This window comes from Atractosteus spatula, chromosome 5 (assembly GCF_055471065.1).
Source record: "Atractosteus spatula isolate fAtrSpa1 chromosome 5, fAtrSpa1.hap1, whole genome shotgun sequence".
NCBI classification, from domain to species: Eukaryota; Metazoa; Chordata; class Actinopteri; order Semionotiformes; family Lepisosteidae; genus Atractosteus; species Atractosteus spatula.
In genome coordinates this window covers 51,899,650-51,914,634 of record NC_142710.1, presented here as the reverse complement: position 1 = coordinate 51,914,634, position 14,985 = coordinate 51,899,650, and the positions used below count along the sequence as shown (strand labels likewise).

At 35.5% G+C, this 14,985-nt stretch overlaps 1 protein-coding gene across 1 annotated transcript; it reads right to left on the bottom strand.

Annotated features, from left to right (window-relative positions):
- Nucleotides 1-1,244: 1,244 nt before the first annotated feature.
- oxtra (oxytocin receptor a) lies at nt 1,245-13,553 on the bottom strand. The gene is made up of 2 exons (XM_088916610.1): nt 12,623-13,553; nt 1,245-1,522 (listed from the first exon to the last, which is right to left on the bottom strand). The coding sequence occupies exons 1-2, from the start codon at nt 13,551-13,553 to the stop codon at nt 1,275-1,277; spliced, it is 1,179 nt and encodes a 392-aa protein (XP_088772736.1). The 3' UTR covers nt 1,245-1,274.
- Nucleotides 13,554-14,985: the final 1,432 nt, after the last annotated feature.

Sequence of the window (14,985 nt, the reverse complement as noted above, 5' to 3'; positions counted from 1 at the left end):
ATCAAAATAAGTCGACAGAGGTGCTTTGTTGTAACTCATAGTGCTAGTCTATAATGTAGCTTTTTTCTTAAACAGTTACATGCACTTTTAAAAGCACACATGGAGTAATCAAGGTATTCCACATGTCATAAGCACATAAAAATGTGCAAATGAGAGGCTATTTGGGCAATCTTATTTTTGTTTGGTTGACAGGAGCTTGCCAAGGACATCACCCAGACATTTCCCAGATCTGTTTCTACAACATTGGTGAGTATTTTGCTCCAGACAATCAGGCACATACTGTACTGTGTCAGTCTCACAGTATTGTTGGTAAAGTGCTTATTGAAACAGATTACAGATCAGCAGTAAGGGGAAATGAAAGAATCTGATAATGAATGCCACACTCTGAATGTTCACCACTGTGGATGAATCAGTGAGAATGCATACAAGGAGAAGGGGCTTCATTTAAGACAGGGATATGAATGGTGCCTGCCTTTTGACAGGCCTTCCATCAAAGCTTAATTTTCATAAAACAAACACTGAATGCCTACTAAACCTACAAAGCTCTGGACTCCTTCTTGTTGACATTAAAACATTTACTTGTTCCTTTCAAGAAAAAAAAGTGCAATTTTTTCCATCTGCCAAACAACATGTTGGAGGGAAAGTAATGCTAAGATATGCAAAATATGTATATAGAAATAAAAAATAACAATAAATGAAAACTTAATCTCTTTTTAAATTAAGAATATTGATTGTTTCTGTGCATGACTTGGCTTCCTTTTGGTTAGTACCAATATTACCAGCATCCTAAGAACTGTGAAACAAATGTGCACAGTAGGCATCACCATTTTTGTATGTTACATCTGTATCAGTCACTTTTATCAGGCAAATGCAAAGCATATTAATCCATAAACTGACTTTAAACTTATCAGAAGCAAGGCAGTGAGAGCAAAGTCCATTAAGGCTGTGGATGGATCTGTATGCCCATTTTAGCTGTATTTCTCTGTTTTAATTCGTCAGAAACTCCTTTTCACAATGAGTCCTGTGTCTCTTTTTTGCAAAGTTGAATTCTATAAATAAAGGCTATTTACAAATAAACTTTAAACCACTTAGTTCTTTAATCTTTTAGTTTTTTCTTCTGTTTGGAAAAAAAATACAATATGCTGTAAACCCTTTTCTAAATAAGAAGGGCTTCTGTAAATAGGTCTTTCTTATAATAGTTTCAATTGGCGGACATGATATAAAAAACGTAGTGCAATCGTTGTGTGAAAGTCCGAAGACGTGACACGCCGGGCTCATGTGGAGGAACTGTGAGTGATACTCTTCTGGCTGCTGCTGTTCTTGATGATGTAGGTGGAGGAGTTGCTTTTGCGGCTGGAGTCGAGTTCGCAGGAGCACTGCGTGGCTTTCAGGTAGCTCGTGGAGCAGCACAGGAAATGCTGCATCAGGTCGTGGAACAGATGTCCCGCAAAAAACATGTAAATCCAGGGATTGCAGCAGCTGTTCAAGCTGGCCAGCAACATGGCAATGATGAAGGCCAGCTCTGCAAGATAAAACAGAAATAACGCTTACTTGTACTCTGGAGCGGCGCTCACCACGAAAGGCTCACAGGTTTCCCCTGGGATTGCACAAAGTCTGCCGTTTATAACGCACATCTTTAAAAAATGGTTGCTGTGTTGTGTTTCTACTAATCATATCAGAGGGCAACTGAATAACCGAACATGTTTTCTTCACTTCTTACGTGCGTACCTTAATTTCAGATATTACATTTTATTTTAATAAATTATATTCTTAATTACTTTTGAGACACCTTGAAGCAAACCTGTAATGTGTTTCTTGATAATACTGGCAGTATGACTTATTTTGCCGTTTGTATTTTTCAGCATTCTTTTCACAATCATATCAGAAATATTCTCTTTAAAAAAAATTACGGATTGTTACCTTTTAGGAGTTTATCATGCATTACATTCCCACTATTCTAGATTGAATTAAAAACAGAAGTAACACGTTTTACCTTATTGATCTTTGATGTCTACTGATGCTTTGATGTCTAGCTGGGAGTGAAAATCTTCCACTGCTGTATTACAGAAATGAGCACACGCACACATTTCTGTGAGAAATTAAATCTGGCTGTGGCTCTGTTGTGTATCAAGCACAACAAATCACATTATTCATGGGTAATATTTAGGCAATGTTGAATAGGCCCCTGAAGCAAACTGGCATTTCGGAAATCAGTTCAAGATTAATCGAGGCAGCATATTTCCTGTGTTAAAACCCATGCTGCTGATCTTTTTTGTATTAATCTTGGCTTTCCTTTTAAATCTAGCGCAAAGACATTTTTGATTTTTTAAGTGGTTAAGGTGAATTAGAATATCAGAGGAATGCAATGAAGTTCCATCTTTACCCAGCAGGTGGTACTAATGTACTCGTGTGCTTCTAAATCATTAATTTTAATAAGATCAAAGAACTATCATCCACTTCAGGGACAAGAACATATCTGGCACTTGGAAGATAATCTCATTATATTTAAGAAAAAAAACCATTATAAATCATACTTCATGACTCTCACCAGAATCATAGATGCATAGATAAATCATGCAAAAGAAAGCAGAATAAAGACAATGCTATTCTTCAAGGTACAGTATTATATGAAACACTGAAAAAAACACTGAAGCACTATTGAGCCACTATAAACAAAGAATTGTGTCTTTTATAAAATCAGAAAAATTCACATTTTAAAATTTAAAGTAAAAATCCATTTTGGTGACATTTGTGATGGTTTGCTTAATTTTAAAACACTAAACAGACATTTCCAGTACACAGTAATGTACCAGATCGACACCGTACACACTACACTACACAATATGATATTAAAGCAAAGAAACTGACAAGATATGCATTTCAACTGAGGGACCTTCACTTTCAATTATGTGTTTTTACAACTGTACAAGGCAGCTAGGTGACCTAATTTCTGCATCTGCCCTGTCTAGAGCCTGCAGAAGTAATGAAAGAATAAAGTGTGCAGCAGTATGAATGTCTGTGTATAACAGGCTATTGACCACAAGGAAAAAAAGCCAAACTACAGTATCTGCCACATAGCTCCTGCTTTAGTGGAGAAAAAAATGCAGAGACATGGCTATCCCCAGTGCTGAGATTTGTGAGGTTAGAAAAGAAGACAAAAGCAATTTCTCCCCATGAGCTTCATAAACCACAAGCTGCAGTCAATTAACCTAAAATGCTCTCAAGTTAAAAATCTAGAACCTGTGTTAAAATAATGGTTAATTGTATACTAAAAAACGTTCTAGCACCCTAGCAATTAAGCAAAATAGAAAGGTGTTTGTCATCTGCTTCCTAAAGACATACTGTAGCTCCTATAGCTGTATATGCAATAATCCAGGTTATCACTACCTTAACTATCACACCAGGGGAAGCTGATCTGGAAAATCAGCGGTTTCTTTCAAACCAATAAACATAAGCTTGAGTAGCTTGCAGACGGGTTCATTCTTTAGCTCTGTTACACAGCAGGTCTTAGGCTCTGACTGTGGACACAAATTCAAAACTCCTGTTGGAGGGAGCTAAGCAAAGCATTAAATTGTTTTTCTTTTCAGCAATGTAGAACGTTTATGCCAAGATGTTTGTAAAAACTCTAGTTAAAGATGTTTCACAAGTTGTGACAAGTCCCACCTGCCCAAATAAAAGCCTTCTTGGTCTATCTGTGCTGGGGCACTTCAAAACATTTTTTTTATTTGTCTGCTTTCTAGTTCGTAGTTTAAGAGGGATATCATGTTCATTAAGCACTCAGTATTAATAGAAGGAGGATTATCAAACTGAAGTTAGATCGCAGCCAAAGTCACATTACTTTGTGCCACAGGCTGCCTGCTCTGAGGTTTTATTTCCTCACTTAATAAAAGCCTTGCTACTGATAAACACATTCAAAAGCCATGAGGGGGTTTTATAAGGGACAGCAGGCTCTAATTTCCATTGAAAAGAACAATGATGTGATGCTATATTAAAAAAAAAGAGAAGAGAAGTGTTGCAAAATTTGAAATCCTCTTGAACACTGTGCTGTTAAAGAATGGAACCCAGTTAAGATCACTTTATTGGCCATATACAATTTCTTGCATTAGGAATTTGTCTTTTTCACATACCCCAGCTTGCTCTCCATGAGACACATAGACAAGGAGAGAAGCTTAGGGTCAGAGCACAGGATCAGCCATTTAGATGGCAACCCTGGAGCAGTGGGGGGTTAAGAGCCTTCCTCAGGGGTCCAACAGAGTAGGATTTCTCTGCCAACCATGGGACTTGAACCAGCAACCTTACAACCACAGGTCAGATCCTTAGCCACAGAGCTACCACTCTGCCCCTAAAAAACCCCACTTAAGACTTTATCCATAGATTATCAGAAAGCAACAAGTCCCTGGCAAGGCTTACGGCAACCATAGGTCTATCCTAGAAGCACGGGCATAAGGTAGGACTGCACCCTCTAAAGGACATCAGTCCCTTACATGGCACTAGCATGAGCATAATTCAAACACACCAGATAACATACCCAGCATTTCTCTGGGAGCACCCAGAGATGGCCATACCAAACATAGAGATACAGTAGCATGCAAGCTCCACACAGATGGTACCCCAAGCTGGAATCAAACTACGACGTCAAAAATTGTCCATATACATTTTTTTTTCTTTTGTTGAATGTTCAAAATGGAGAAAAAAAGATGTTCTTTAAAGGTCCTTTAAAAAAATGGAAGCTATTAACTGAAGTTCAGGAGGGATAACAGGGACAAGTCAATCTCCCACAGCTGTACCTAATCATCATCATTAAAAAAGTAGTTATATACAGTATATACTAAACTCAAACGCCTCTCAAAAATCACTCCACCACCCCATCTCCACCTTAGAGCTACCCCCAAGTTCACTCCTTCTGAATGGGGTTTGAGCCTCTTCATCCTATAGGTAGGAGGTTATCCATTAACCAACCAGGTTAAGACAAGACATCTCACTAAATATTCCAAACATTCACAAAGCATTCAATTCTTGGATATTGTTGTCTCTAGTGAAATAAGCATCAGCTGTCTGTATTTCCATCCAATGGCAGGTGAGTGAAAAAAGGCAAAAAAAATGCTATTAAAGATATAGTTAAAAATGACAATGTACCGTTAATTTTCTGTTTGTCATCGTCTAGACTAAAACATACTGTCTGTGAAGCTTCACAAAACTATGTAATAGTCTAGAAGATGCAGTTCAAAGCATGTTTCTGCAGTATGTTTAGTTATACTGTCTAAAAATACTTTACAGACAAGAACAAATACATACTTTAAGAAAAGATAATAGAGAGACTAAGCTTCACATAATTAAAAAAACAAATCAAGTTGATAAATGCATCTGAGTTTATCAGGGATTTGCACTGTAGCACAGAGAATACAGAGTAAAAACTTTACATAATATTTAAAAAAACAAATGCAAAAACTTGTCTGTAACTCATAATTGATGTATTATTCGTATATAAATGGTGGAGACGTGAGCATACAGGATGTGCATGTTTTTAATAATGGACTGAATCACCAAGGTATTTATAATTCACTACATAGAGAGCAACACCACTTGCATATTGTACCAATTAACACAGAGAGTTCTTGTACAGTACAGTATATGAACTAAGTGAATTGCTAATACAGACATACAAGCCTGGAAAGGTTAATGTCTTCAAATATCATTTTTTAAAATATATTAATTATTTTTATTTTGATTAGTTTATCCATAAATTATACTGCTCTAAAAGTATAATTTTTGTACATTCTTCTTTCCACATTAAATTATGTAACACTTGGTGTGCCATGTCACCGTATAATATATTGTTTTTCATTAGACAAAAAAAGTTAGCATAGTACAGTATTTTACTTCCTTTTTTTAAATGTTAACTAATCTACTTCTGAAGCTTCCCTTTACAGGATGTTAACTAAATCTCTTTTCTAGATCGAGAAACACATTTACAAACCACTTAAGCAAAAGAATAATATGAAAGCTTCTGGGCACGAATGTGTTAACTATAAAACACTTATGTACATTGAAGTAGAACTGATGTAGCTGTGTAGATGTAGCTTTTAATGGTTACCCTTAGGCCAAAAACTCAGATTTTAATGAAATTATTCTCATGTTTCCATTTTCCATCCCTGTTGTTGGCTTGTAGTTAGTTCAGGGGGAAATAAAAAGAAAACAATATGGAATTATGCAGTCACTCATCTACTTAATGTAAAAAAGATGGAATTAGGTTTGCCTTTCGTGCACTTCTATATAAAACAGAAATTTGGGAGTAGGTATAGCTCAATATTTATGTTAGATATTGATAGTTGTCTGTCTGCCTTCATCTCTACCAAGTTATCTGCCAATCTCTCTTTCTATAAGTTGAAATATATAGATAAATAATCTAATAACCTTACTGAAACAATTGAATTTTATTGAGCCTGTAAGGTATCTCTCAGAAAGGCTGGTACAGATATGTTTTTTCTTAGCATTGAGCTATAGTATAGTTCTTTTGGCAAACATTCCTTGAGGCTTTGAAAGCAGTCTGTAAAAGGGTTAAGACAAAAAGCGTTGTTTTCTTTCAGCTTTCCTCTAAAAGAAAATTTAATATGAATAAATTTTCTTTTGTGATAAAAGGGGCTTTTAATACTCAGTATCATGCATATCACAAAAGGAAATTGCACCTCTCAAATCCAATCACGAACTTTGAAGTAAAGATGTAAGAGAAATAATGGAAAAGTTTAAAGCAACAACATATCAGAATTTACCTTTATCTGTATGCCACAAGCAATCGTTTAAATTACTGTGACTTCTTTTTTAACATTTGCTTACAGTTCAAGTTATTTAAGGAATGAAAATACTTTTGTATATAATTTAGATTTGATAAGATCTGTTTGTTCAGTCTGGAAGATAAAGACATAATCATAAATCATTTTCTTGGACACACAAATTTAGAATTTTTTGGAACAGTTATACCAAATATAGATTTAATTTTTGAACATCTGTCTTCAGGGTGGATATGAGAATAATTTTACAATGTATTATTTTCATGCTAACCAGTAGTCACATCTTCTGCAAAATTCTATTTTATCATGTGTAGCATAGGAATATAAAGAAGAAGAAAATGAAGAGGTAGCAGAAAAATATGAAGAATGTTTTATAGGAATTGTAGCATACTTCCAAAAAGTCTCAAAATATGCTTTTGAATGGCTTGTGAACTCACTCCATATTAATTTGATAAATTAGTTAGATATTATTCTAATCGTCTAGATGTGCATCACATAAATATATTTCTTCCAAGATAAATTCATACTTGTTTTTGTATTAATTGAATTTTAATTTTAGTTAAGGCATCATATTATTGCTTAATGGAAACAAACATTTGTCTCCAGAATGCAATCACAAAGACATAACTGAATAATCAAAATTTTAGAAGCTACTGTAAGTGCTAATACAGTACTGGTCAAATATTTAGATTGATCTGCCTTTGTTGCTTTCTTAGAGGGGCTTTAAATGCACATAGTGTTATTGATTAGCTGTATTAAACAATGAATTGCATGTTGACTACAGTTCCTATAGAGGTTCATCTGTATGGCAATAAAATTCTAAGGGATAGTTAAAATGGATTTAGAATAAGGTTGAGCTTGTTTAACTGTTAGAGGTCTTTGAACAAGTTACATCAGTAACACATACAAAAAGAGCTCTTTAGATTTTCAAAAAGCTTTTGATAAGGTTTCTGATAAATTCTTCTTATTAATATAATTCTCAAATTTCTGGTTATTGGCGTACAAAGTAATGCAGTTTTTGGGTCAAACATTAATTGATGGAAAACACAAAGTATAGGTAAGGGGTGAATGCTAAAAAATGCTTATATCACTGACTTAGATTCTGGGATAGGTTAGTAAACAAGTCAAATTTGCAGATAATACCAATTTAGGGGTCTTGACAAACAATGTAGAAGCAGCAAATGGAATTAAGAAGAGATTTAGGTATGACCACCTAAACACTTAGGGGATTACATTTACAGTAGGTAGTAGAAATATTAACTATTAAGGAATTTTTTAACAGAAAATTGGAAGAAAGGTCAGATCCTAAACTTGTCAATTTCCTTTATATATCTATCAGATCCTAATCTTGTCAATTTCCTATATATCTATCTATCTCACTTCCTGAGCTTCCTTTTGCACATCTTTCTCACATCCCTCCTCCCACCCCATATGCACCCTTGCTGCAGCTCCCTGGCTCATTTCTCGTTTAAGTGAGCCTGCCTTTCCCTCAACTAGGTGAATTACACCAAACAAAGCCCTAATACATTTCATCTCTATATCGTACTTAATAAGATGTGACTGAACCAATAGAAACAACAGAAAATTGACTGTATCTGCATTACTGGAGAAGACGTTTGGGTTCCTATGCTTATAGGAAGTAGGACTCTGAAACATTCTTACTGTAAAAAGCTGTCTTTAGTGTAACCTTTGTATAATCGTTGCAAAGAGTTCCAAGAAAAATCATTATAATGCATTTTTTTACCTGTCTGTCATATGTGAGCTTGCTTTATTACTCTGTCACCAGATCTGTGCCGGAAAATAAACTCACATGTTTCTCATTTTGTTAACAGTTTATTATTTACCATGAGTAATAATAATCCAAGTTATTTCCCACCTGCTATTTTGCTACAATATATTAATAAAGTATACTGTGAGGAAAGGTGCTTTAATTGCGCATAAGTACTGGCATAAAGAATTTCCTTTTCCTCCTTTTTCTTCCGTAAGTTGAAAAATATTAATTTGATTCAGTGATTAATAAAAATAATGGAATGACAATTGTGACCAATTCTCTGAAAAGGTCAATTAAGGTAGTCTTTAAACATTGACATCCTAATACGCGTATTTTACCTTATGATATTAATTTCTGTATGTGTCTTAAATGGGTTTTAAAGTAAACTTTTTCTCTGATTTACATAGATATTTGTCCTATGTATTAAATCTGCACATGTAAATTCATGATTGAATTAGGCTAATTGTTTATCATGAAAAACACGTCTGATTCTGAGCTACAGTATGTTATAAAAAAACTTATTTTTTTGAATTTATTGTTATATGAGGAAGATCATGCTGGGCTTAAACGTGTTGCCTATTTTGTGATGTGCACACTGTCCTATTTGTGAACGTTGTGAAATACACATAGAGTGGGACACATTGATTTTACACCTTTTATCCTGAATCAGAATATTTCCAATCAAGGTGTTTTGAACGCTCAGCCACGAGAAAAAAAAGAACATTTTGTATTGTGAAGCATTGTGGGACTGGGTTCATTGTTTCTTGTTACTGTATTAACTGTCTGATGCAGTTGCGCAGCTGAGGAATTTTCCATTCCTGAAGTACATTTTGCAGTACTATGAGACAAACAGATATTTTTTTTTAATCAAAACCAGCTCTTATAAGAACTGTATTACCAAACGTTCAGAGTCACACAGTATAAAGGAAAGGAATGTTAATATTTATGCTACTGGTTGTTGTGGTATTCATGATTTTACTGGCAATCTAATTGGAGTTCTACAGTACACTGACCTTGTTAAAGTTGAAGTGCCACAGTGGCCTGTCCATCAGAGTCTTTTGAATAAGTTCATTCAGCATACAGTAAACAAACAGTTGGTGTAATCAGATTGGAATCCCTTCAGCACAAGCGAGGCCAGAAACTATAAGGACTATTGTTGCACGTAACAAAAAATTCATAAACTATGACAACTTTTGCTTTTACTCCTAACAATTATGATTATAATGATAGCAAAGAAGACTGAAAAAAATACATTTTACTTGGCCTTATATAGCATTGACGGTAGATTCCGCACAAGACTTTAAATATTTCCAAGGAATATATCAGAAATAGTACTCTAACAACTGTGTTCATGCCAGGATTACCTTAATGGTCTGGCAGTATAGACATTCCACTTCTTTTTAATACACTACATTTGTTTTAGAAAAAGAAAAAAAAAATCTCTTTTCAGACCAAGCTAAATCTACTGGTCCTCAGCCCGTGACTAACTTATATTAACTTTAATGTAACTATTTTTTGAGTGTTTGTATTATTCGTATTTGTATGATCTGATCATATTAAGCTCTGACTCCCCCGCCACCCTTTATTATTTAAAGCAGTTAGAAAATGCTGGGTATTTGGGCATTCATCCTGCCTTTTAATGTGTCACTTTTTCATACTTTTATGTGAACAAGTTATTCAACGGAGAAAAACGAATTTTCATTTAGAAGGACAACACAGAGACCCATTTGTACTGCACGACTCTCCAGGCCACAGACTGCCTTTACACCTTATTGGGAATGTTCCCTCCCACATTATCTGGGAAGAGCAAAGTGAAAGAAACAACAGGATAATTAAACCAATTTAGGAAATGTTTAATGCTGAAACAAAGAAGCTATGAAAGACTACATCTCAAGCTCTAAATTTAAAGCTTATCTGTGTACAAAATGAGTGAAAAAGCTCAGTGGTGAGTCTTCCAGTGCCCATTCCTTTTTTGCACTAGTCACTATTTAGGTCTTTTCTTTTTATGTTTTTATGCATTTTTAATAGCAATGTTAAAAGTTTAGATATTGAGAACATTGCATAAGTAACTGCATATGCAAAATGTAATACCAAAATCTTGTCAGTGTACTGTACTGTGCTCCATCCAAACCCATGTCCCTGCTGCTTGCCTGAATTAAAACAACCTGAGTCTAAAATCTCTACTGCTGCAGATTGGTATGCCATCTGATGTGCCACAGTGGCCTGTCCATGAGAAACAAGGAGAAAGCTCCTTATGCAATTTTGCAGAACCACCAGGGTGCTCAGGATAACATACTGAACAGATAAATTTGATGTTGACTTCAAGCATTTTTGAGAAAGCTATACTGTAGTATAATGTTGTACTGTTTCATCTACAGTAATCTGTTGAAATGTTGATGATACCATACTGTATATTAAATGTTTAAATGTGATTTCTACTGTCATAGAAACTAAAAGGCATCTTCTATAGAATAATGGAAGAGCTCTTAACAAAGACTACATATTTTTCCACGAATCCCAATTATACATTCTCAAAAACAACGCACCCAGATTTTTCCTACCCACAAACATCGTCCTGTTTTCATTTCAGGAACACAAAAACGTTTTCTTGGAATGATCTTCTCTAAAAGCATTTCTAATTTAAACGTGTGTTTAAATGCTGTTTTCCGTCACTGACATGTTTTGACAGATTAAATTTACAGGCTTCATAAAGAGGTCTATTAAGAATGTCCTTTTTCTCAAAATCCTGATTATCTTGGGAAAGGATGCTCATACTCTGTGTTAGGTCATCTTGTTCTTTGTTGTGTTTGTACACCAGTCACGCATTTTCTGATTAAGTATACTGCATGTGCGCCGATAGCAACGTCAGTTTGGAACCATTTGTCATCACAGCTGCATCCTACATTTCTGTTACACAAACAACATAATGAAATACAGTATGTACTGTATCTGACGTAAACTTGCTGATACGATCGCGACATACTGCACAGTATGGTACACAGCTAACAGTCTAGCTAATTAATTTCAGGTCAATACGTTTATTTCGTTTTTTTCTCTTTAACGAGTTCTTTCCTTAATGCAATTTATCTTTAACAAAAATATGTACTGTAAGTTCATTTGAAAAAAAAAAGAGCGAACTAAGTTTTGTTATTAAAAACAAACAAACCTATTCAGCTAATTTCCAGTGTAGTCAGGGGTATTCAACAGTCATGTCTCATCAAAAGTTCAAAAGTTACCTTGCCAAAGAACTAAATACCAAAGAAGTTGCTGTTGGTCTAATTTTATATTCTATTATATTTAATGAATTAGGCAATGAATGAAGTATCGAAGAAGATCAATCCTACACCTTAATTATCAATACAATCAATGTTACCTATTCACAACAACAGAGAACGTGTAGCATTTGATTTTGTAAAGCCATAAAGTGGACAACTGCAATAGTGGTGACTATATCCTAATTGGCCTCGCTATAAAACAGAACAACAAGAACATTATTGATACAATCTTCTCCTGTGCTGTTATCATGTGTGTTAAGAGTTTGATTCACCTGGCAACAAGCAGAGGCTAAATAGTCACTCAAGTCAACCTTGGTTACTTTTGGCTTTATAACATTTCTAAATAAGCAAAATAATATCTACACTAAAACTTAAAAACAGTTCTATTGTCTTCATAGTTGGTCTAGCCCAATACTTGCTAAATTAATACTCATCAATACCTAATATTTTGCCACGTCATTTGTTTCTATAATTTTATATGATGGATGTCCAGGGGATACTGAATTGGACACGACACCGGTATCCACTGTATCTTGCGCTTTTGCCATTACATGCTTTGTTATGAACAAACAAGACAAAGACAATATCCTGGGATGCAGCTAGGAGAGCCCAATTGCATGTGTCTTATGGTACTGAAATGCTTCAAAGGATGACCTTACACTTTTCAAAATAACAGTATTAACGGGTTTTTCTGTAAAACGCAATTAACGCACTGTAATTTGCTTTTTTCTCCCTCCCCTACTCGATTGTCAATTTAGAGAATTAATTCACGGCAACAGAGGATGTACCTTCTCTGGGAGCTGCCGGGTCCCACGCCGACCACATCTGCACAAAGAAAAAAGGGGTCCAGCAAACGATGTAAGCCAAAACGATGACAAAAGTCATCTTCACCGTTCTGATCTTGGCTTTGGAGATCAGCTTTACGCTGCTCACTCGAGAGAGTGCTGACCCTTTGAAATCTTTCGGCGTTAAAGGTATACTTTGGTCCTTCCGAGTTTTCAGTTTGAAGTTTTGCCATATTTTAAAACTGATCAGTCCGTAGCAGACACTTAGTATGGCCACTGGTATTATATAGATTGTGAGGCTGATCCATGTCACATAAGCTTTGGCGCCCCAAGGCTGAATAAAATCCCCCCAGCAGTCATAAACCCCAGAACCTGCCGGTATCTCCCTCAAAGAGAATATGTACACTTGTGGAATGCTAAACAAAAGACTGAGGACCCACGAAGTAATGATATAGAACCGATCGGCTCTTCTGTGTAAGGACCGCAGAGGCTGGCATATCGCCAAACATCTGTCTATGGACATCAGAACAAGCATATACGTTGAAGCGAACATCCCCACAACCTGCAGGTACTTTACTAATCTGCAGAGAAAATCGGGCCCATAAAAGCGAAAGGTGATGTCCCAGATGAGCTGCGGCAACACTTGAAACACTGCCACGACCAGGTCTGCAATACTGAGGTGCTTCATGAAAAAGTACATCCGAGACTGGTTGTTTTTAGTCGTGTATATAGCCAGGAGGACACACAGGTTACCGGTCAACGCAAGTAGCAGGATGAGGGCTAGCACTGTTACTTCGACTTTGGCTACTTCTTCGTTCCGCAACACCGGGTTCACGGTGCCGTTTGCCTCTCTAGTGGCGTTAGCGAGGCTCGAGTTCTCCAAAGACGCATTCACGGACCACAAATCCTGATCCTTAAAGAGAATATCCTCCATCACGCTTAAAACTTTCCCCCCTTTTACCGTTTCGTTTTAAACGTCTGATGGGTCTACGTTTTTTGCTTCAGTTGTATCACACGCAGGTGAGCATCTTTATATTGTGGACTTATTGTCTTCGTTTAACTACACAGATGCCACGTGAAATGATCACAATTCATTTAGCAGTTTCCATCATTTTGTTTTGCCAAGTCAGTTGTTTGTTTCTTGCGATTTTGCAGGAGAGCGTAGCTTCTTTGACCAAGGCAAAAACAGCTCAGTCACAAACTAGGAGAAACGAGAGTAAATAATTTGTTGATATGAAAGCAAAACATTTTGGTAACATGCATTATGTAAAAAAAATGAAATGGCACAAAATATAAGCATTGTGAATAATGAATTGGAAATAAATGGCAACGAAAAACATATTGACAAAACATTAACATGCATTTTTAATATGATAAATTATTTATGCAAGAAAAATTACATACCTTTAATGTTTTTTTTAACAAAAATCCAATTCCACAATTTAAGGTCTAGAATTGTTGCTCCATATCCTTTATTGTGAATGTATTTAGTTCTTATATCCTTTTATAGATATTATATTTGGTTTTCTCACATAGTTCTTCATAGGTTTAAATCCAGCAAGTGAAGCCTCACTCTGAGCGCCACGCAATATATGTCCCGGGTCTTGATATTTATACCTCCTGTGCATCTCAGCCTATTGAAGGGGTCTGGCCTGGTCTTTTACATTTCTACCAGTAGGTGGAGCTTCGTACAGTAGTATAGCTTGAGCTAAGTATAATTAAGATACGCTCCTCTGCAGTTGCTACATTTACCCACAGTTACCTTTTTCAATTGGATGATTAATTTCATTGGCATTCTACCTATAATTTAACATAATTTTTTAGCCTACATTATTCTTGGAAAATCTGTACAATGCTATTTCTCTGAGTTTCTATTTCAGAAAAGCAAGCAAACATAGTCAGTACTTTTTATTTCAACTTAATTTGAGAAAACATCGTAATGGTAAAATTAGATTATAGGATAGTACATTTAGACATTTAGTTGTCAAATCGATATCTGGCCAAAAGGCCAAAAGGCATTGCAACTAAACTGAAAACTGAAAAGACCAGCATTTTTAACAAACTGAAAAACAAACTTTAGGATATTCTAATTGGGAACAATTAGAACAGTTTTTATTTTAATTCCCAGATAATTGGGGGTTATATGTAATTTGTGGGTTAAAGCTTTGGTTTCCATTGGCTCATAAATAATAATCATAATTCATAATTTTTCTGCTAATAGACTGTACGTCTTATGGTTCAGTACAAAACTACAAAGCATCTTGAGTTACATTGAGTTACTTTGTCATTCTAAGCAAAATGCATGCAGATGGGAGGAAAATTACATGGAATAGTTGGGAGGGAATATGTGCTACCTGTTGGCACAG